Genomic DNA, 25,303 nt, shown 5'->3' with positions numbered 1-25,303 from the left:
TTTATGCATTATATAAATATGTGTTTATTTTAAAAATAAAATTATAATAATCTCTTGTTAGAGTTTAGCATGAACTTATGTCGTGTGCATATTAATTAAAGACAAATCGCTGTCGTAATGTTAGGTAGACAATTTCTTCTTTGACAAAAACTAATTATTTCAGAGGCTCTTATACTATTGAGTAAAGTAAGCTATCTTTAGAGTATAAATTACATTATCAGCTAAGTCTCTGTTAACTTTTAAGTAAATACGATTTCAAAATAACATATAAGATAAGTACATATTGCATTTACTTCTTAAAATAATTCTTACACTTAATTTATTTTAAGATAAATAAAACTAGCTAGTCAAGCACGCATAAATATGCTAAAAGAATTTAACTAAGAAAGTGAAACTCTCTGTCTCATTTTTTATATTCAATGATTATATGACTCGCGTCATTTGACAGACTACGTCCATTTTGACAATTTTTTATATACTCATACAAAGACTGAATTAAAAACGTCACATAATCAATCAAATAATGAATGCATACGTAAATATATTTATTTCCAATGGACCCAGTCTGATAGCCTAAAATTCTCCTCTCCTTCCCACGTTCCATTCATTAATGCTGCTCTATGTTCATCCTTTCATGGATCCTCCATCCACAAGCCACTCTTAGATACTGTTTGGTATGAAATATTGAAAATAAGGGATAGAGATTGAGATTGAGATTAAGATTGAGAAAATAGTATTTAGCACGAGAGATATTGCTTGTTACATAGAATTAAACAAACCCATATATATATGGGATTAATGAATATCATGGAGAAAAATGATATTCCCAATCCTATTTTTACAGATTTGCCTAATCCTATATAACAAACAATTACCCATGCTAAAGACTTTTTTACTTATTTTTGCCAATTGCAATCATAGTCTCTATCCTTCATTTTCAATGTTTCGTATCAAATGGGATTTAGGAGATTCTACCCACACTACACATTCCTTGTTTCATTTATTAAGCATATCACAACTTGAGTCGAACCCACTCAAAGTATTATTTTCACAGTACAACAAAGTTGAAGGAATTTAATTTCCCTCTCATCACACCTGAGATAGCTAATATAGCTATATTGCGGATGTGGATTCTCCCACCGCCATTGATATGCCAGAGGCGACATTATTGTCACGAATTGCTTTGAAAAACATATATGCGAATGGGGTTTCGCTTCTATCCATTGAGACAACCATACGGTTCTTACCATCGCTATCGGTCCTATAAGTAACATATCCACACGAATCTTTTGAATAACAGAAGGCCAAAACATAATACTTGGTAGACTCATATGGCTTGATATAGAAATAACCACTACGAGGAAGGCTGAACTCTTCGAATTTGCCAACCATGATAGGATCTGTGTCGTTGAAGGCAGGCTGCGTTGCGACGACCCAATCAGGCGTGTTCGTGCATGATGCGTTTGAAGGCAAATTAGTGAAGGATATGTTTAAAGGATAGTCGTTTGTGATGTAATTGAGAGGAAATGGCGTCGAAATTTTTGTTGGCCAGCTTATATCCTGGAGAGCTACAACGACGGCGATTGAGCAGGAGGAACTATTTTCATTTGAGCTAATGGAAGCTCCCACAATTGCTTCAATAGCACCAGGCAGTGGCTGTATGCGGTAATGGCCTCCATTCTTTAGAATGTCACCGTCTGTGTCATATATGAACTCAGCTCCGGTGAACCCGAAGAAGAAGAAGAAGAAGAAGAAAAAGAATGCAGCAAGTGCATTAGTGATCTGCATTGTTCGGCTATTAGGGCTATGGATGACTTTATGGTTTGGTTTTGGATGTGGTGAGGAATTGAGACAAGTTGGGCCATTTATTTATAGAGATAACCAAGTAGGATAAGGCATGTTCTGTCCTCAAAATATCAACCCTTGGTTATGATTTCCCTGTTATCTAGCTACTTGGTTCCCTCCTCTTTTACGGAGTTTGCTGCTTCGATATGAATCACTGAAATTATAATATCCTCCATAAAAACGTGTTGGTTTGTTGATAATACTACCTCCAGTCTTTATTTTGATTATAATTATAAGACCCCAATCTATTTTATTTCTCATATTTATGCATTCTTTCCTAAGATAGTCTTTCTAATAATAGTAGTTTTAGCTAATAAACTTGATTAGCAAGGATATGTTAGGAAATACAGTACCTATTTATTACAAATAACTAACTTAACTTATTTTTTTAATTTCTTCAAATTAGTCAACTAGCTTTTATAATTAGGGCCCGAAGTAGTAACATTTAACGCATTGTTTGCAAACCTTTGGAAATTAATTTAGAAAGAATGATATTTAAGTCTCAAGAAAGAAATTTAATTACATGATAACTCGTTAAAACTACACCATCGCCTGCCCTCTCTGCAGAGCAAGAATTCAAAAATTTAATTTACAGTCTTAACTCTCATGTGAGCTCAGGAAGCAACAATAATTGAAGGGACCTTATGAGAATGACGACGAGTGGAGTTAATGAACATGACAAAAACATAGCAGGCTGCCAAGGGCAAGAAAGGGAAAGGACAAGCGAAGGAGATTAACCATTTTCTTGTGGGAAATTGACAAAAACGACAAAATATAATGGGGGCTAAGATTTAATTAGAAGAATAATACTGGGGGCTCAATCCTTTGATGGTATAAAAAATTTTGGAGAGCCAAGGGATAGTTGATTGCCAATAGATATCATGAAATGGGCAAAAATTTTATAAGTCTTTCTCTAATATTTATAAGTCAAATTTAAAATTTTTGAGTTACGTCCTACGCATATTTTCGCACAAATTCTTTTTAAAAAATGCATAAGTAATTAATTTAAAATTTTCACGAGTCCTGATAAGTAGCAGCGTGGAAATATATATTCACGCAGACGCACACATATATATCTCACGAATTCAGACTATTTTTTAAATTAATATTGATTTTACTAAGTTATAACTTCTGATCCAGAAAGGAATGAATGGAAAAAGCAGCATGTCGTATCAATGGAGAATTCTAAGAATATTTCATTGTTATTGGATCGGGCCAAAATCCGTGTTTGATTCCATCTTGCTAAGGATATGACATTAGATAAACAAGACCAAGGTCTGAGGAAGATTAAAGATTTCCAAAATTGCAAATGAATCTGAAGAGATGTCAACAAATATTGATTATAAACAATATTACAGTAGTAACGGACGATTTTCCACACTTTTTCATATCACTCCCTCTTATCTTGAATATAGGAGCTAAGCTAATTTGTAAAACTTAACATGAAATTAGTTAAATTAGTTGTCTGTTAAAAATGTGTATTCGTTTTTTTAAAATATCTTTTTATAATTACATGCCTTGGAATTATCTTTAATAAGAATCCTTTAACATGCAATTAACATGAATAGTTTTGAAAAAATTATAAATTTACAAGACAGCCTAACACATAATGCAAGGCCAGCAGAGTGATAGGATTAATGTGTTTGATTAATTTCATCATGTCGTCTCTTTCAGTCCCTTTCGTTGCTAAATGGAATCAATGCTAGGAGTAAAAAATTACTACCAAAAGAAGACAAAACGTGTTCAATGTGTCTCTGAATCACTTGGAACCGTTTAGTGGTTCCCGGATGATTCAAAAAAAATTTTAATGAAAAAATTATGTTTAATATATACAAAATCTAAAACACAGACAACTTATACTTATCAGTTTTTTAGAAAATAATTTTTTATTTAAAAAGTATTAATTAAAAATTTTAGATAAACATTGAAATTGTATCTAGATAATGAATAACAAATATATCAACGCCGACAACACAGTAACGAGTATCATCGTGCTCATCCTTCTTATAAGCCGGTCTCAAATCACTTGGCATGAGATAAAAAGAATATAAAGAAATTATAACCTTTTAATTAAATTCAGAGACGAAGGCTTTTGTTTTTTTTTTTTTTAAGTATATATTTTCTTTGAATATATTTTGTGGATAAAATCTACTACGATCAACAGTTCGAATCATTTCACACTGTGAACATGGAGTTTTTCTTTTTTTTCCAGCGACTATCGCCTCAGGGAGTGTTTGGATAGAAACCAAACTATAGTTTCAGAAGTGCTTTTACGGATTACGAAGTAAATATGTGGAGGAAATTACCTCGTTTTGCGGAAAAGTGCTTCTGAAACCATGGTTTTGGATTTCCCAAACACCCCATCAGTCGTCAAGTTTATTCTATGGTCTAAATTTAAAAGGCAAAAAAAAAAAAAAGTTCCATGAAAACTCATTATCCAACATTTTAGAATATTTTTTGAGATACATTTAATACTTTAAAATATTTTATGGTGCAGTTTTACTTCTAATATATTAAAAATGATCAACCTTACAAATGAATAGCATTTCACATGCAGAGCCCCACAAAAAATGGGCAATGCTGTGTGGCACGAGCCCAGACCATTGAGTAAGAACTATGCTTAAGCCACAACCAAAAGTTAGATAATCAATGATCTAAAACGCAAGAAAACTATTGCCCGGAGGCACACCACACAGGCCGAAACCCATATTCCTAGTTGGGCGAGGAACATGAATAATTGGGCCCCACCCCATTGTATATTGGGCTGAGGCCCATTATGCATTCTGCAGAATCTAGGAAGATTTGAACAATAATAATAACGGGCGAACGGATACCCAATTCCTTTTCTCTCTTTTTTTTTGGGAACCCAAGTGACATTGATATTGGAAGAGGTTGAATCCATTGGAGCATGAAAGTAATTGAACTTATTGAAGTGTTCTCATCTTCATGTACAGAATTGCCTGGGCCTCGGAAAGAAAAATTAAACAAACAATAAGCCTTGGAAATATTTACAATGGGTATGAACAAATTAGTCGTGTAATTTTGTGAGATATCAATCACATCTTTGCTAATTAATTGGACCAAATATAGTTGAATGAATTATATTAGCAAATTAAGCAATGTTTGGCAAGGAAAAATTATCAATTCTCCGCTATATGATGTTATATACGTTCAGTAAACCGGGTGCGGTTATTTTTAATCTTTTTAACATACTCCTCTGGCTTTTTTTATAAATCAGTTCTAGTATGTTTTAGATAGATAAAAAAAACTTAAACTTTATTAACTCTTATTTAAAATTTAATAATGTTTTTACTTTATCTCTATTTAATACTCCCTCCGTTCCTTATTATAAGAGACATTTGATGCTTATACCATGTTCTTAAATATAAGAGACACTTAAAAGTTGTTTCTACTTTTTTGTGTTAATTTCCTATTTTACCCATATTTATTGTCTCCAACTCACACTTTCTCTCCTTTCCACTTCTCTTTCTTTTAAGAATTTACTATTGTTCTCTCTCATACTCTCTCTCCTTATTAATGAGGGCATTTTTGGAAAAAAATTATACGTTTTACACATTAATTGTTCTTAACTAATTTTAACTGTTTTTTTTATCAACGTAATTCGGTTATTCGTATCTTATAATAAGGAACGGAGGGAGTATACATTATACCTTATATAAATAAAGTCAACACACTAATAAATGAGGGGTAAAATTATGCAACCATACAAAAAAATTTTCTTAATACCCTATAAATAGAAATATAGTGAAGTACCTGCACATTAATCACATATCTGCCTTTGTATTTGCTAATGAGGCTAAACATAGTTACATTGGCAAGTAATGTTTAAAAAAGGAACAATTAATCTGACAAGATGAGGATAGGGGGAAAGTAGAGGGAGACATGGGAAGTTTGGGTTCTGAAATATGTGGAGAGAGTGGTGCAGTGCCCTAAAGAGGAAGAGGCTATTGGTTGCACCAACAAAACCTAGAAAGCATTAAATACAACACAATCTAATCCCCCCTTCTCTCTCTTCTTCAATCTGTCTCCAATCTCTGTCTCTCTGCTCTCTCTCTTCTTAACTGCAAGAGGGCCCTTATTCAAACCCTATTCACTGCCCTTCTCTGTCCCACCACCCCCATCCTTTCATTTCTGCCTCTGCACACATATGCTTATCAAAGTCACGCTTCCTCACATGACAGTTAGTTATCCACAATGAAACCACCATGATGTTTCATTTATCTCATTTTAACTAATTTTGTACCAGAAGAATTTTGTTTTATATAAATGCGAGTGATTTTTTGAGGGGTGCCCAAATACCTATATGCTTGTGTGTGCCTCTGTGTTCACTTTGTTTCTCTTATATTGTTATCACTAGAAAGATAATAACAACTTTCTAAGAAAATACGGTTAAGTACGAAAGTAGATATTAAAAATACAAAATCTACTTGCAAATCATGCTATTTTTTATATGGTTATTTGATTGAGTCAGATTTAAGTATAATCTAACCCAAGCAAAAGAATTCCTTTCGGAAGCGTTTTCTATATTCATATAAACTCAAATTCAAAATTGCGTGTTTATAAGCTGTGAAAGCCACTCTTGTAAGCAGCAACGGTACTTGCAAATTATGCTCTAACAAGATATACAGACTACACAACAGTTGCTGTAAATTCTTGGAATTGGTTCAATAATTTATCAAGTTAAAATTCTTATTTTAGTATTAACTTGACAAATTATTCTCTATATTTATGCATAAATATAGGGATATGACTTGACGCATGTAGACGGACATTGACAAAAAACTGAATTCAAGAAGTTGGCTAATTTATTGGCTTGAATTGAGACATAATAATAGTAAACAAATTTTGGGAAAAGGTACATGTTATTAGAAGTGAGAAAAGAGAGACAATTGTGTGACATTAGCCGATTGACAAGGCATATGAAATTAACTGTGAGGATAATCTAAATCAATGGAGGGACGACATTTCCATGTTACCCAGTGAGACTTAGCACACACACACACATATATATATCTATCAGTTTGAGACTTTGGAGTTCTTAATTAATTAAGTCGGCCATTCATTTCTCTATTGCCCCACATCCTCACCTAACCACACAACGCTCCCCACTTTCATCTGCTCCCGACACACACACACACACACACACACACACACAATACTATTCCATTTTTTATTTATCTGTAATATATATATTTATATATATGTATATGACAAGTGTGGATACATATCTGGTGAATTTGTATGTACCACATGGATAAGAATTTGCAAACAACATAGATTTCTACGCAAGCCATAAGCATTGATTGATTAATTACTCTGTATAAGAGAATGTTCATCAGCAATACAGCTCAATATTTTATTCTTTTTTCCATCAAAATGCTCTCTAATTACAGTACTTTTTTTTGTAGAATTATTTACTAATACTAAGGAAGGTACTTTAATTGAAAGTTTTAAAAATAAACTAAAGTGTGTGCAATTTTATCTTTCCAGAGGGGATACTTTTATATTTCAAAGCTAAAAATATCATATATAGCTTTGAAACTTAAAGTAGACGACAACAACTACAGTTTTAAAAAGATTGAACTTATGTTAAGGTTGTTGGTCTTAAAAAAAATTCTTCAAAATAATTAATTATAAAATATAATATTTTAAATTGAAATTGGCCATACCCTTCTTTCGGCAGGAAGAGAGAACAAATCTCCTGAAGACCCGTTCAGATGTTAAAGGGTGGTCCCTGTGAAAAGGGATAATGTAGTCTTTAGCGAATAATGAAATGGACAAAATAAATATTGCTTCACGTTGTCTCATTTAATACTCTCTCCCTTCTTCTCCCAACACCCATATCTTTCACCCACATGATCTATCTTTCATTTTCCCTACATTTGTACCTTTACACACTGCTTCAAATATCCATTTAACATACTGTTCCCATCCTAATTATAAAAACTAATTAAAGAATTGATTTTGATCTCAAATGTAAAACAACCTTAATTAATCCATTAGATTTCTGATATATATTATTTTCTCCCAAATTAATTGATCTAACTTGTAAGTCAATCATATTACATTTGTTAGAATTAATTAATTAATTTAGTTCCTATAATATGTTCAAATTAATTAAATGGTTCGTAAATTAGGAGGAGTACATATTTATACTTTTGTCATCGTTGTCTTTTTTCCTTTTCATTCTTCTTCACATATCAGCCAATTTTGAAAAGCCACAATAGACTTCTATATGAGAGATTTACTTCGGGTCCTCTATATAATTTAGGGTGATTAGTCTTTTTTATTGGCAGGTTGTATGACTATAAGGTTCTGCTGTTCTATCTTCTCTTTCCTTAATCATACATCTTTTTATGTCTAGTACTATACCAAATGTAACAAATAATAATTTTTATAATCTATAATAAATTAGGCAATTTTATCATCGATCTTATAATGATAAATTGATGTTGGTAAAACTTGACTCATTTTTTCTCATTTTTCTTCAATTTATGCATTATATAAGCAAGTGTTTCTTTTATACATAAAATTATAATCTCGTGTTAGAGTTTAGCATGAACTTAGCAATCTTCGATGTCATATGCATATTAATTAAAAATAAATCATTGTCATGATGTTAGGTAGACAATTTTCTTCCTTGACAAAAACTAAATTATTTCAGAGGCTCTTATATTATTAAGTAAAGTTAGCTATCCTTAATTTAGAGTATAAATTATATTATCAGCTAAGTCTATCTTATGTTAACTTTTAAGTGAATACGATTTCAAAATATTATACAAGATAAATACATATTGCATTTACTTTTTAAATAATTCTTATAAGTACATATTGCATTTACTTTTTAAATAATTCTTACACTTCTAAGATAAATAAAATTAGCCAGTCAAACTCGCACATAAATATGCTAAAAGAATTTAACTAAGAAAGTGTAACTCTCTGTATCTCATTCTTTATATTTAATTGATGATATGACTCGTCATTAGACAGACAGTCCATTTGATAATTTTTTATACACACACACAGAGACTGGATTAAAAACTAAAAAAAAAATTCATATAATCAATCAAACAATAAATGCATACGTAAATATATTTATGTCCAATGGACCCGGTCTGATGGCTTAAAATTCTCCTCTCCTTCCCACGATCCATTCATCAATGCTGTTCTGTGTTCATTCTTTCATGGATCCTTCATTCACAAGCCACTCTTAGAGATTCTACCAACACTACAAATTCCTTGTTTCATTTATTAAGCATATCAGAAATTAAATCTCCTTCTAGTTTGCACCATATTCATATATAAATCATAACCTACATACCGGTCTCTCTCCATCAACTTTTCTCCTTTAACAAAACCTCTCTGTCTCTCCTCTTTCCCTCTCTCTCCATTTCATTCTTCTGGGATTCTTCTCTCTTTCCATAAATAAAAGAAACTTTCTTAGTTCGGTAAAATCAATGGGAAGAAGAAAGCATCTCTTTGTCTTCCTAATGCTTTCATTTTTTCTGCTATGTTTGGCTGGGCAGAGTTGTGAGTCAAGACACACTCAAGTTTTCAAAGTGCAGCCAAAGTCTCACGAGGCTCATAACTTCTTTGGCTTCTTGCCTAAAGGAGTGCCAATCCCTCCTTCAGGACCTTCAAGGAAGCACAACAGCATTGGATTACAAACCTCACAGAGGACTCCATAGCCTTCAAAGATCCATGAACAAAAAGAGATATCTTAGCTTATTAAGCAGATAGTTGCAGATGGGTAATATATATGTTCCTTTATTTATTTCCCCCCTTCTTTTTGAGTTTTATCTCTTTGGTTTTTTTCCTTTTCGGGACAGTTTTAAGGTCCTTGCTAGTTAGGCAGTCTTAGAAGAAGAAGCTGTTGAAGTCCTAAGGGATATGATTATGCAGATTGTTTTCTCCATGGAGAATGATATATCTGGTTTAGCTATAGCTAGCTCCCTTCGTATACTTGTAATAGAAGCCATATTCAGGGTTCAAAAATTTCAAAATCAATGTGTAATTTTTAGCTTTACTCAGAGATTAAAGCTCATGTACTTGAAAGCAAAGAGATCATGATTATCATTAAGGTGACATAGAACCTGCAAGATGTCCAGCAATGTATATTCTTGTTAATTCTTGCAAGTAAGTTTTCGGTTGGTAGATACAAACAGTATACTAACATTGACATAACTGATCGATCAGCAAACCTTGCTTCAATTTTGAGTCAATTTAACCTGATCCATGAATGCGAGTTATACATCGCTGTTTTGGCCGGAAATTTATATTTGTTATCGTTATTCGCTGTTTTGGCCGGAAATTTATATTTATTATCGTTACTTACTGGAATTGGAGATTGTATTTCAAGTACTTTTGAACTTGAATGCGTACTAAAGCTTTAACTGTTGCTATGAATGACCATACTTTGTCATGAAATTTTGGGGAGTGACGTGTGAATCGTCTAAAAGTTGCATTTTGATTTGATTTGATTTATTATGCATCAAAACGATGCGTACAGCTATATTGCTTCACCTTCTTCCCTAAGTTCCAATTTGTCCTTTTCCCTGTCTTTGGCTCAAAATTATTAAGTGCGGTTCTTTGTTCTTTTATATTGGTTTGAATGGAATTAATCAAGCAGCATCCAAAAGGGTTGATTTTTCAGTATAAAAAGATGAGTAAAATATTGTTGAACCAGCTTCTTACCTTCACACAGTACTTTCAATAACTGAGAACATATTAGGTAATAAATTATTTTAAGTTCTAAAATTATTTACGCGACGAGTAATTGGCCAGTTGTTTTGAGGATACAAATATCGCAGAATGATTATCAAAGCTAATTATCATGTCAAAATGACATCTTGTTTGGGGTAGCTAAACTGTTTCTTGTGTCGTGCATTGAATTCGAGTAAATTAAGTTTAATTTGAAGCCATGTGAGACCCATTTGGAAAGGTCATTTTCAAGGGCAATTCCTCAAGTCAAAGGTGGGTAAAGTTGAAGTTTTGGGTTTAATTAAGAGGAGGGAAATTCAAGTGGGTTTGGTTAAACAAACAAGGTCCTCGCCTAGTTTCCACAGGCATTAGAAACTTCCTTTGAAATTTGAGGCTCATTTAATTTAACTCTTTCAATTTGGCGACCATATGAATGGCAATATAAGAATTTTGTTGTTCCTTGTCAAACATTATATATAGACACACAGACACACACATATCTCAAAGTTGCATAATGGTGTCGAGTGATCCATAAAAGGTAAGAGATTTGTATCTTACAGGTCATATTATTTTTATTAGTAATGATTTTTCGATGTATAATTTACATGAAGTGATAAGTGATAAAACATGTCCAACTATATAAATTAAGCCTGAAATATATATATATATATATATTTTTGGAGTGTATAAGCCTGAAATAATTACATGGAGATGTTTAAGTTCTCTGCATCTATAGTAAGTAAATATATGAACTTGTTAGAAATAAGACAAACTTTATATATAATCATACTCTTGGGTAATTATTCTCTTTGTTGAACTTACCGTATAATATATTTCTAAATGAAGACATTAGCGTATCACCACACATAACTTGACGTAGTTATAATTTGCTACCCATTTTTCATCCTCACGTCCTCTCCTTTTGCCGTCCAATAATGCAAGTCAAAAACTTGTATGACAATAAGAACTTGAGGAGGACTTTTTTTTGTCTATTGGATTATTTTTCCATATTTCTATCTTCAACGAAGACATGATGAGAGAGAGATTGAGTTTATATTAAATAAATTGAACTTCCGAAGACATTTTGTTATGTTGCTTGATGTTTTCTCTTTGAGGAACTCATTAATGTATTTGGGAGTTTTTTACACCAATCTTGACCATTTCTCAATCCCTTTCTTTTTCATAGATGGCCCCACGCTTTTTTTTTTTTGGGGTTGCACCCAGACTTTCTTAAGTTCTTTTATATAAAGGGAACCTCAAAATCTGAGAAGCAGAGGGTAAAGAAAGCTGAAAAAGGACATGAATGGAGACTGAGACCCTCAAATTAAGCACAAAGCTGGTCCCACGCAAGCTACCAGTTTATTGGCTACACTTTTCACATGAGATGCTTGTTAGTGTATATCATATTGCCAACAGGCAAATAGAATAAAATGAGAAAAAGAATCAATGAGTCTCCCAAGATCACATATCACAGAGGAGTTTGCAGAGGATTTTAAACAAGGAACAATTTAGTGCATCGGTATACAGTTGGTGGGGGAAAAGGTGTTAAAGATTTTTTTTCCCCCCAAAAAGAAAAAAAGGCAACTGTAAAGAAGGTCTCTGATTTTACATGGGGATGGAAGATTGCTTGACAAAGACGATCTCTATTGATATATATATATATATTTTCATATATACATTACATTACAACAGATATATAAAGGGAATATACCCAAAATGAAATGGAAGATAACTAAATTAAGAGCAAAGGATCAGTGGCAAAAAGGCTAAGAAAGGGGAAAAGGATAGACTAAAAAACCTGAAAAGGGATGCATGCTTCCCTCGTACCGATTCATGCTTGACTACAATTATGCTCATTTTAACAAAATGTGTTGATGGAGAACAGCCCTGTGTCTACAACTTTTCCTAGAATTATGAAACAGGTGAAACCGCGCCTTCTGCCCCACGAGCTGCTTGGCTTGATGAATTCTCAGTGCTACTACAGACATTGTACCTTTCATATACCTTCTCACGATTCTCAGACCACCAAGTCTCTGCTTGGTGCTCTCCAAATCTCCGTCGGCTGCACATTAATTACCACAACAGGTTAGATATATAATAAAGTGACTGTATAGGGAAACTTTCAAAGCTTTCAGTTTTAAGGCAGTGTTGATCAACTATGAGGTTCAGGAAGGTTCGGGAAGCCCAAACAAAACATACATAGATATGTACGCATGTATATATGTAAAAAGTGTTGCATGCAGTTTATTATTACATGTCTAATACTCCTATTAATTCTGATCTCTATGGCCCAAATGAATTTTATCACAGGTCAAGTATCAGTGGTTTTCCATAGTTGGCAGCAACACAACAGAGAGGTGTGGACGATATCAGATATAGTACCTGAAGCGCACACGTTTTAGATCTCTTGTTCCATCGCTTAAAGCCATGAGTGTTATATACACCCCAGGTTCATACTGTTCAATCCATTCTGCCTCAATTTGATTACTATCAGCAGCCAGTACGGCATTCCTTGATCTTGAACCACTCTCACCATCTTGGAGAGGCACAGAATTTCTACCATCAGCAGCATCTAACATGCTACTGCTAGTTGCCTGAAACACACCACCATTGGCAAGTATAACATTTGGGTATTCATTTGTCCCATTGGAAGGCACAAGCACCCGGTTTTGCTGGTGAGGATTGGTTGCATAAGTTCCTGTGAGCTCAGTTTTGTTGAATATAGAGGATTCAAGGGCAAAGGAGGCCAGGCTAGATCCACTGATGGACTCTGCTCTGGTATGTCCCTCCCCACTTGGGTCAGGATAGTGGATGCCGTTTGGCTCCAAACCATTTGGCGGGTAAGCTGGCCGGATGCTGTCAGTGTCATAAGCTCCTGGAGGTAGCCTCCCAGCAAGATCTTTAAGCTGAAAATATTTGAAAGAGAAATAACACCAATAATTTCATTACAGTAAAGGGGCAGGTATGAAAAATATCTTTGTGGGTTAAAATTCCTCTCCCATCATAAAATAAAAACAATAATATAAACATATGGCAGTATAATTTGGACTAAAATGTGTATAATTTTTCTGGACTTCGAATTATTTGTGAATAATCTTGAGTTTTAATACTTGACAATTGATCCTTCCAAATTTGAAATCTAGGCAAATAACAACTTGTCAATCCCTTATTTCAGTAATATAAGCATGAACACTAGGAGTTTATCAGCATTTCAGCCAAAATTTAGGATACTTGCGCATGTAATTCAAAGTTAAAGAGAGTCAACCACACAAAAAGTTTAGGTGGATTCATTTAATTTGACTCGTTCTCCTTCTATTAGTAAATTCACAATTGATAAATTTACTAACAACAGCAATTACTTGCAGAACTTTTAAAAGTACAAGGATAAATTGTCAAGTTTGAAAAGGTCAAAGGATCACTTGTATATGATTCAAAATTCAAAAGAATTTAGTGCATTTTAGTTTATTATGTACTAAATGAGGAAAAAGGAAAATGAAAATAATATATGAAGAAAACTTTGTGACATAGCTCAACAAAAATTTCCAAAATCTTGTGACCAGCAATTCGTATATCGTGGAGCCAATTTCATAGAAGTTTAATCTGCATGTTCATTTTATGAAAAGAAACCACGACAGATGCATAATAAGGCATGCATTAAGCTACGAAAGTAAAGCACCGCACAAAAAAATTCAGCCCTTTTCAAGAAAGACGGCTGGCTCAATTCCAGCATAAATATATTAAGCAGAACCTAACCTGTGCTGTAAGTGACTTTATAACTTCTTTTGCAGCTTTAGATTTAGCAGATTCCTCAGCAGCCATTACCATAGCATCTTGAGTTCTCCTTTCTTCCCTTTGAAGCTCTAATTCTTGCAAATTACACCTTTTTCTCAGGCTCTCAACCTAACCAGATTTAAGTTAGATATAGAAGCAGAGATGGAATATAATCTTGAACAGTGGAAATCAACTTTTCTGGTCACTGGAGAAAAGAATGCTTCTTCAGTTCAGCATTTAACAGGATCAAATCAATAGGAGGGAAAGAACTCTTAGAACAGGAACAGATGAAGTATTCACACACACAGGGCAGGCGTTATTTACCTGATTGCGCAGCTTCAGCACTTCATGATTTAAAAGTTCGTTGGTTTTCTTCAGACTATCATTTATACTTTTGAGAAAGAAAGTCCTGACGTTGTTGGAATAGGTGTAGCTGAACGAGGCGGACTTGGTCTTCTGGAAAAAGGGGACACAGACCTGGAGCTTACTCCAGATGCTGTCAGAACTGGCCTTGGAGCTGTACGCCTCAGATCAGCAGGAGTAGGCAAGGCAGCATCTTTCAGCTGCAGCAAAGGGGGTTGTGAGGTTTGAGCCAGGGAAAATGTATCAGTCTTCTTCCCTTGTCTAGCTGCCTTGCTATCTAGCTGCTTTATTAAATCCATATTAGAAGGAACCGGTGACTTGGCCAACCTGATCTCAGACTTGTCTAACCTGTCCTTGTTTTCACTAGACAAACGAGGCATGGCATTCCTTCTATTATTAATGCCAGCTTCTGCTACCTTGTTCAATTTTACAAAACAGGAATCACAAACACGATATGGCTTTCCAGGATTAGGAGCCAGAGCTGCTCTCAACGCTTTCTTGGAACTGCATGAGTGGCAATGCACAAGCCCACAATTATAACAGTTGTGCCTCTTTCTAGTGAAACCAAATGGCTGTCTACAAGTAGAGCACTGAGACTGCTCAGCACCCGATACCCATTTATGAAGGCATATGGCAGCAGAGTAGTTTGAACCACATGCAATATTTTTAACATGTCTATCTTTCAAAGCTTCAACCAAAGTTGGGGTTTTTCGATCTTCAACATCCCCATGACCCAACCTCCCATTAGCACCCTTCCCCCACGTATAAACTTCATTTTTGGATGTTAAAACTGCAACATGATATGCACCACATGCAATTTCTTCAACAGATTCTTCTGAAAGCTTGTCATCGACTGAGCAGGGCAGCTTTCCATCAGACTGTGGGTTGCCAAGCTGACCATAAACTGTGCTCCCCATTGTAAAAACGCGTCCTGATGTTGTGAGGCCAACTGTCAAACTATGGCCACAAGCAAGCTTATAAAAATTATAATCAATGAGCAAAGGTACGCAAGTTGGTTCAAGTCGGGCCTCCTTGTCTCCATGTCCAAGGCGATTTTTGTCTCCATCACCCCAAGTAAACAATTTACCAGATAATACACTTGCACTGGATTGTGTCACAATAACCTCAACCACAGCGGCAGTATGCCACACTCCACATGCAACAGCTATTGTTCTTAACCCTGACAATGATTGTACTTCTCTAGGATATGAAACATTCTCCCTATCTCCATGACCCAGGACACCAAATGTTCCATCACCAAATGTGAAGAGTTGCCCAGTTGAAGTTATCAAGGCTGTGTGCCATGGACCACAAGTGACAAAAGCAACATGAAGTCCCTCTAGCAGACCTGAAATTTGTTTTGGTATCCAATGACTTACATCAGTGCCATGACCAAGAAGTCCGGCATTATGAGTTCCATCACCCCAAGTATATAGTTCTCCTGCCACTGTAACAGCACAGGTGTGAAACTCCCCACAAGCAATTAAATCAACAGTTGTAGAAGCTAAAGCTTCAACTAGACGAGGTTGAACCACATTCTTCTCAACACCATGGCCTAGACGTCCTCCAGATTCTTCGCCCCAAGTAAATACTTCACCTTGCCTTGTGACTAGTGCAGCATGTTTAACACCACATGCTATATGATGTACGTCTAAAACTACACTAGCCTCCAGTGGCCTGGGCAAAAGCACATCTACCCTTGGACTGAACTGATTGAAAGTTTTATCTACACCAACTCCCATAACATTCTCGGTAGTAACCTCCCCCCATATGTATACATCACCCAGAGCATCACAGTCATCTGGTGTGGATCCATGACTTGATGTGCTGGGGGCACTCGAAACACTAACTCGAAGGGCATCTGAACCAGATCCTCTTGCTTGCATATTTGAAGGGTCTAATGGTGAATTCAATCTTTCAGAATTGACAGACTTCAACATTCCAAAGGGCTTTGAAGCAGTCTTAGTATTAGAATTCACAGAAGCATCAGGAGATTTAATATCTAGTGTACTAACTGAACTTTCACATGGACAACTTGATGTCCAGTCTCTGTTATCCTGAAAGTATTCAGCCAGAAAGAATTATATATAGGTTACCATCTATTACAACATGGAAGCAATAGGCAGACTAATGCCACCAGTAGAAATACATGTAATTTGGTAAGCTTTTAAGTAATTAGTCAATCTAGAATCACAAAAATTCATATCACTGTAGAAAAGATAAAAGATTCTAATCAGAACAATCAATTGCTCATAAATCATGACAGAAAATTGCACAAGAAAGTGAACAGCACTTGGCTTAAGACAAACCATCCCATTCGTCCTTTCAGAGAACACCAGTTAATTCAGAATATGAAGATGGTATCTTAAAGGAAACAGTACATTCTTCCCATCATCACAAAAGTAGTAAGTTCTCTCCCTTCGTCCATCTAAGACTTTAATCCCAGGGAAAATGGTGGAATACTCCATCATTTCCAAGAAAAAGATCTATCTTCTCCCCTAGCTTATAATTCTTGGTAAAAGAGACGTGACACAAGTAGAATGATATTGAACTACACAAAGGTGGATTTACATCAAGATAGAGACCCCCATCACTCCACCCATCAATTTTTGACCGCCCACCTTGGCCAGAAGATCTCAGAGCTTTAATGCCAGCAATCCACACTGCTGCCTCAACTTGATCCTTGCAAGTCTGTAAAGAGCCGAAAAAAATCTATTAATGATAAAAAAAGTGGAGGAAGTGGAAACTAGATAATAATGTAATCCCACAAAGAATTTCAGAATTCATCACCAACCAAATCAAGGTACCGCTTTCCATGGTTACAAATAAGGGAAAAGGACAGATAGTTCTTCTCAGGACTCAGACACCATTGACAAACAGCCTGCCAGAAGATTGAAGAAAAGCAAACAAAGAATGACGAGTGAATCTATGGAACAGTTTATAAATATCACCTAGTAATAACAACACATGATGAGGCACTTGAATAATATAAGATAAAATTCCAGATATCCCACTGTTCTTTGTCCAGAAATAATTCTTAAGACAGAAGAAAGATTCAATCTTCTTTCTCCACTGCTTGAAATCCAGATTAAAGATAATTCATCCTGTTGTTTTCAGATAGTTTAGTAAGTACAAAAGTAAAGAACTTAAACAAGCGTGATAATGCAAGAAACACAGAAAAGTTACAATGTAATAAGAATTCAAGACTCTATCAATATAACCACTGCTGCATTTCTAAGACTCAGTCTCAAGATCTATGTTTAAGCCAGTTTGAAACCTTGCTAATTGAACCAAGTGGTGCTGGTCAAAAAAATTGAACCAAGTGGTCATCGGTAAAATAGGGACATGATTTGCAATACTACTTACATCAAAGTGACAACACCCAAAAAGATATCCATTAAATATCATCCATGGTATAATTAGGACATTCATAAACATATCCGCTGCCCAAAAAAATAAAAGAAAATCCAATGAGAGGCCACAATAGAATACACACACAGAAAGTCACCTCATACCACATCACTCATCAATATCAAAAAGCACAAAAGAGTAGCTATCTTGAACTTAATTAAGTAGAACATTTGAGCATTCAATAACACGATCCCAACGTGAGCTTTCAGTTATGAGCCAGCTTACATTGGAAAGCCTGAACGGATAAAACTTGGGCTTCCCTTTCCGAATTTATTTAAGCAGTTGGGCACCCTTTGTACAAGGAATCAATGCCTGCAGAAAGCAGAAGGAACAGGTAATGACAGCAAAATAGTCTACAAGATATTGAAAGATGCAATTGTTGTATGTTTATCAAAGATGCTAAAAATAGTCACACAAAAGAACGATCCAATTGACATTCCAATGAATATACAGTTTTTTTTTTTTTTGGGTAGAAAAAGATAATCAGAGAAATTTTATCATTAGAAAGTGGCATTCAAAGACATCTATTCTTTCAAAGAGTAAGCCATTAACAATTCAGAACCAAAGTTACTCATAATACATGCTGAAGCATCCTACTGGAACACAAATAGTCAGTCCCATCATATTTTTTGAGACTCCTCATGTTCAATAGCAGTGATAAAGCATGAGATGATTGAGATCATTCAATCAACCCTTCTCATTCAAAAGGGTGCGAACTTTAATTATAAATAGAACTGCTTGAAAGTCTACTGATCATCCATTTAAAATAAATAAATAAATCAATATGTGCTCTCCCATATTTTTCATTTTGGCCTTACTCTTCCGGTCTTTCGACTAGAGTTAGCAGCAATTCCAACTTCCCTCGGTATCCAAACAACGGAATACACGCTGATCATAATTTTTTGGCCAGGGAATGTGCCTTCAACAAGAAACCCAATTACTATATTGTATTGAAACAAACCGAATAACAAATACTCCAAGCAAGCTGCAATATTTACAAGAACTAAAGCAAAAATTATAACGCCTCACATTAAGTTTGTGACTCACAGAGAGAGAGAGAGAGAGAGAGAGACCTGCTCTAAGTCACAGTGGGCATTCCCGTAGCTAGCAAGATCTGCCATTCCATGTGAAAGATTCACAGAAACGCCATCACCCTCTCCGATCACTGGATGGAGCTCCGGTCGTCATATGCAACAATTCCAGCCTCTTCCCTCCACTACCATCCACACCCAAACCTCACTCTTTCTCTCAAGCAAAACCAGCTTCTTCTTCACTCTCAAGAATGCACGAAGCTCCGTAGATCTATTCCTCCTCACGGAAACCACATGTCCAGAAACTCCATTGACAAAATCGAGTGAGAGCAGAAACTTCTTCAACACATGAACAGGGATGACCAGAAAAGAAACCCGGTTCTTCGACAGGCAAGAAGCAGCTTGTCGGACACGTTCTGGTGGCCTACAGAAGAATGGAGGTTGCAGGAAAGTATGCGGCGAGCAATGCAGGCTCCGGCGTCAGCGAACTGGCGAAGGGGCTAAGGAGAAGAGGAGACAGCAGCAAGAGAACGAGAGTGTAAAAGTACAACTAGTCAAAGACCAGGACAGAGGAAAATATTAAAAAAACAATACATAAATATGGAAAAGCAGAAACAAACCTGAGCCTGAGAGATGAAATCATGAATGGAAGGGAGAAGGAAAATATAACTTTTTGCTCTAGGCCTTCTAAATTTTTAGTTTAATCCCCGTAGTGTGAATTTTTTTTTTTTTTTTTCCACATCTGTCCCAAAGATGGAGTGAAAGGCTCAGGACGAGGACAGAATTCCTATTTTCAGAAACTAAATAAATATTGGGGATGGAAGCACGTAGACACGCTGGGGACTACAAGGGAGGGTTGTTTTAGTAATTTGAGCGGATCAGGTTAACGGTTTTTAACAAAGAGAGAATTACCATGGAATGTAATTTTTCTATTTATATATAATATCTACTTAATTTCTTATTAATAATTAATTTTGGTGACAGTTTACAGAAAGTTAGTATCATCTCTATATTTTTTTTTCCATGATTTAATTAAATATTTAGAAGAAGTAGTAATAAAAATATTATATTTTTATCAGAGAGATTAACTAATTCGATTCTAATTTAATTCTTGAACTTTAACTCTTTTCAACGCAATATCTATAATTTTGCCTCCATATAATTCAAAGCATAAGCTAAAAAAGTGATTAGCAGCGTGTGCGCATACTGTGTAAGCTGCTACAAAAGTTATCCAATATTTCTAACGAAAAAAAAAAAGACTAATCTAATTTTGAGACGCTACTACTTTTTCCATTTTAAACACAAGTTTTAAATTTTACTTGATTTTTTTTCTAAATATTTGTTATAATACTAACTTTTTTAAGTATAATTACTGCATACTTGCCTCCAAAAGTAACAATTGTAGATACAATTAGTACTAATTTTTAAGCTGATTTAAAATGCAAAAAATAATTTTTACATGATACATTATTGATTTAAGTATTTCTTTAATTAGATGATGTGTTTTTCAATATTATATAGTCCGGAGGGTTAATTTGAAGGAGTGATTGGGACCAAATAAGATACTGGTGGTGCCCTTAGACCCCACAGCTTGGCAAATGACGTGGGATGAACAACATGAGAGGCAGTAAAAGACTATAGGGAGAATAATAAGGGTGTGTTTGGTACGAGGGATTTGGAAGGAAGGAAAGGAATTTTAATCATTTCTTCTTATTTGGCAACATACAAATTTTAATAGGAAAGGGAAAATTTTTTTAAAAATTATGCCCATATTTTGCCATGTTGTGACCATTATATCTATATTTTGTCATGTTATGACAATTATACTCATATCTTAAACAAAATAAGAGTAAAATTGTCCATATTAAAATATTTTTCCCCTCCCCTCCTCTCTTTTTTTATAAATCTAAACAAGATAATCTTAAAATCCCTCTACTCTCTCCCCTCCTCTTTCCTCCATTAAAATCCCTTCCTTTCCTTTTTTTTTCTCATTGAGCCAAACGGATCCTAATAATATGGTAGCTTTGGTTAAAGCATTAATAAATTAAGACCATCACTTTCTAATCTTGGTCCTCATTTATTACCCAACCAATTGTTTGTTCCAAGCTACGTCTTAGACTCTTAGCCACATCCCATCGCCCAAGTTATTTTGAGAATAAAAAAACATAAAACAACCAGGCCCTATATTTTCCTTCTCCCTTCTATCTATGACTATATCTGAGTTTGATTTTCTCATCAAAGAATAATTTTGATATTAAATTATTTTTTCTTAAAACACCCCTTTCTTTAACTCCATTGCTTCATCCACTGTCACTAACCGAGTTGGACGTTAACTCTGCGGACTGCCGTCCGTGTGTGTGTCATTAACTACGGCTGATTAAATGTACACACTTCACAGCGCTTATCGTACCCCTCAAACTATTAGTATTCCCTCGAATTTTTAATATGAAAGTTAGACAGGATATTGAATTTACTTGCATATATAAAATCTTAATTTACCTTATCTCATATATTTATAATTTTTTCCCGAACTAACTTAGTTGACAACTTATAAAATTATACGTAAGATAATAAAATGTAAGTTATCTTAAGATGATCATAACATGTTTTTAATAATATACTTAAATTAGTTAAGTATTTCTTATGTTAAGAATCAAATGAAGTATATTTCTCATAAAATGCATTTATATAACACTTTTTGAATTCTTAATATAGAATTTAATTGGAGAGTTGATGTTTGATCTTATATATAAGACTTACTTTACATGTTTATCAATTTTTTTAAATTAATCATATTAATATTTTTCTCATAATAATGAAGTCTGAAAAGAAGGGAATGATTAAGAAAGATGTTTAAATAATTTAACTAATATCTTTAATTTATTTAAATTATTTAGTTAGTTTTTATATTAAAAATTGGAGTATATTATATAGCTGATAAAATACACTCAAATCAACTGTGATTTGATGATGTTGAGGAGAAGTACGTACAGTGGCCTTTATTTCAATATCATTATATCATGATTTAACAATTAATACTACTCCGGTTTTTAATATAAGATTCATTTGATTTTTATTTTAATCCTAAATATAAGATCTCAATTTATTTTGTCTCTTATATTTATGTTTTTTTTTCAATGCACTCCTTCTAATAGTGATAGTTCTAGCTAACACAATTGATTAGCAATAATATTTTAGGAAAGATAACACATATTTATAACAAATAACTAATTTAACTTATTTCATTAATCTCTTCAAATTAGTCAACTAGCTCTTATAATTAAGACCAGAGGTAGTACAACATCCAATCCTTAATATAAGAACTTATTTGATTTTTATTTTAGTCTAAATTACAAGACTCAATCCACCTTGTCTCTTATATTTATCCATTTTTTAAAGTAGTCCCTATAATAATAGTAGTTCTAGTCAATATACTTAATTAGTAAGGATATTTTAGAAAAGACAATACATATTCATTACAAATAACTAACTTAATTAGTCTTCTTAGTCTACTCAAATTAGTTAATAAGCTCTTATATTAAAATCTGGAGGTAATGTCTCTCAATTGAAAAATCCAAATCCATCATATGAGACAGTGTACTACCTTCTATCCTTAATATAAAACCTTATTTGAGTTTTATTTTGGTCCTAAGTATAAGACTCTAATCCACTTTGTCTCTCATATTCTTGCATTTTTTCTCAAGGTAGTCCTTTTAACAATGATAGTTCTAACCAATACATTTGATTAGTAAGAATATTTTAAAAAAAACAATACTTATTTGTTACAAATAACTAATTTGACTTTTTTCTTTAATCTCCTCAAATTAGCCAACTAGTTTTTATAATTAGGACTGGAGTAGTAGTATTATCTTACGTCGGATTTTAAATCATTGAGGTCAATTGCCAAAAGATCAACCTAACATTCATCTAACTCGGCGCCGGCTTCAATTTTTTCTCAGGAAATGCTTGGGATCAAGTCTGAATTATTATTTTGATCTTCTTTTTTTTAACGATCATCATCGTCATCTTTAATTTGTCTTTAAAAATAGTTTTACAACGAAACACACAGACACACAGACGCGCACACACACAATAAATAATTTTAATTTATAATAGTAAATTGTAGTTTCTTTTATCGTGACTATAACGTATGGGACTGGTCATCCATCATCCACCAATAATAAAATGCCGACAAATTGAATAAAGAATGTTTAGTCCAAAGGTGTGTGTTTTGGACAATGTTAAATGTCTAAAATGACAATCATTTATGATACAGCAATATAGATTTTGGTATTTCTTTATTTATTTTTTAACATTTATCATCTCATCAGAAAAGGAGTAATGATAAGAATTGTATTTATAAGTTTGATATAGACATCAAACTATAATTCTTCCTCCCAGCCAATAGCTTTTTCTTCAGTCTAAATTTATTAAATTAAATAAAGCCTCAAGTCCCTTTCAAGCTTATCCAACCATTCATATCTTTTCGTTGGGAAATAGTTAGCTATGCTTTATTTCCAATGTCATCCTCATTATTATTATTAAAATGAGGAAAGAAATTTAATCACAGGAAAATGAATATTGTAGATATGATAGGAGAAAATTGATTTTCCAAAAAATAAAAAATAACTGTTAAATAATAATTTAAGTATTATTAATTTCTTATTTAATCTATGTCTTTCTTGATTAAATTAATCGACTTAACTATAGAAATAATGGTGAAAATATCTAAAAAGTTGAAGATATGAGGCCCAAAATGGGTAAATTAATCAATAAATACACATTTTTGTGAAAAAAAAAACCAGAAATGCAAGTTAAAAAAGGCTTGTAATATGAAATAAAGAGGGTATTTCCATACAAAAAAATTTATGAATATAAGTAAATAATAATGAAGGAAATTGTAGGAAAAAATAAGAAAAAATTGTAAAAAAATCTTCAAATAGAAAAATTATAAACAAGGACCTGTTACAATATTAGTATTGGTTTTGACAATAATTGATGAACAAATCGTAACAATTTTTATGAACAGGTACTTATATGTGATTTTCTCAAAAAAAAAAATGAAGGAAATAATAATAATAATAATAATAATAATAAGGACGTGGAGAATTTGGCACGGTATTTGAGGAGTGGGTGGCGAAAAAGTGAGTAAAATTCTCGATACAGGAGGAAAAGAAAGGGAAAATTTCGATTAAGAACACGGTTAAGAATTTATTTCAAATAGCCCTCGAAACATTCTAAAATGTCATTGCAGGACCAAAAGACCAAATTGAAATTAAAATTAAGAGTAAGATTACAATAATGCCCCTCATTTTTTGTTTTTGATAAAGAGGGCATAAAAAAACACAGCTATGCTACTTGACAGGAAATAAAATTACATATGTCATCAGGGTAAGGAAAATGGAGCCCTGGAGGTAAGCTAAGAGCACTCTTAACTAAAGAGTCAGCTGCTATATTTTCTTCTCTTTGAATGTGACAAAGTTCAACCATCCATTGGCACCGGAGCAGGTTGCTAACTTCTTGGATTAGGTTCCAATTCTCATGAATTTTAGTGGCTCCTCCCTTTATAAGCTAAATAGCTTCCAAAGAGTCACTTAATAGGGAGACTTTACTATGCCCCCCTTCCCATGCTCATTTAAGTCCCATTAAACATGCCCAAATTTCTGCAACTAAAAGATCTCCACCATTAATATTTAGCATAAAGGCTTCCATTATGTTGCCTTCATTATTCCTGATGAGTCCGCCACAAGCTGCTTTCCTAGTTATATGTGAGAAGGCACCATCAACTCAGGTTGTTATCCCACCTTCCATACTTCACTTACGCTGCGTCTCGTGAGAACTTCGCGCTCCTTTTATATTCGATTTTTGTAATTGGAGTCTGTCCTTTCCATCGGCCTTTGCCTTGCTGATAATTCCATGCACCTGACTGCTTTTGTGTTCAAAATTTTTTTAATTCCTACGCCTCTAAACAAGCCAGCAAACGATAACAAAAAGCTCCTGCCACTGCTCTCTTTCTCTACCAAATGTATCTTTTATATTCATGCAGCACCAGTCCCAAATATTACAGCTGAAAAATTTATCAACAAAGCTGAGTTTAATTAGTGAGAGCCATATTGATTTGACTTTTTGACAGTCACAGAGAGCATGAAGAGCACCTTCCA

The 25,303-nt window shown here is 33.9% G+C and overlaps 1 protein-coding gene and 1 pseudogene across 1 annotated transcript; both read right to left on the bottom strand.

Moving 5' to 3' along the window:
* Window positions 1-1,113: 1,113 nt before the first annotated feature.
* LOC114722025 (trypsin inhibitor DE5 alpha chain-like) lies at window positions 1,114-1,788 on the bottom strand. The gene has a single exon (XM_028907930.1). It carries the CDS (start codon window positions 1,786-1,788, stop codon window positions 1,114-1,116), a length of 675 nt encoding a protein of 224 aa, XP_028763763.1.
* Window positions 1,789-12,198: 10,410 nt separating this feature from the next.
* Window positions 12,199-19,232, bottom strand: LOC114722024 (PH, RCC1 and FYVE domains-containing protein 1-like; annotated as a pseudogene).
* Between the last annotated feature and the right edge of the window lie 6,071 nt (window positions 19,233-25,303).

This window comes from Neltuma alba, unplaced genomic scaffold, assembly GCF_004799145.2.
Source record: "Neltuma alba isolate B1F8T4 unplaced genomic scaffold, ASM479914v2 tig00012081_pilon, whole genome shotgun sequence".
NCBI classification, from domain to species: Eukaryota; Viridiplantae; Streptophyta; class Magnoliopsida; order Fabales; family Fabaceae; genus Neltuma; species Neltuma alba.
The sequence above is the reverse complement of the archived record's forward strand: the minus strand, read 5'-3'. Positions and strand labels throughout refer to the sequence as shown.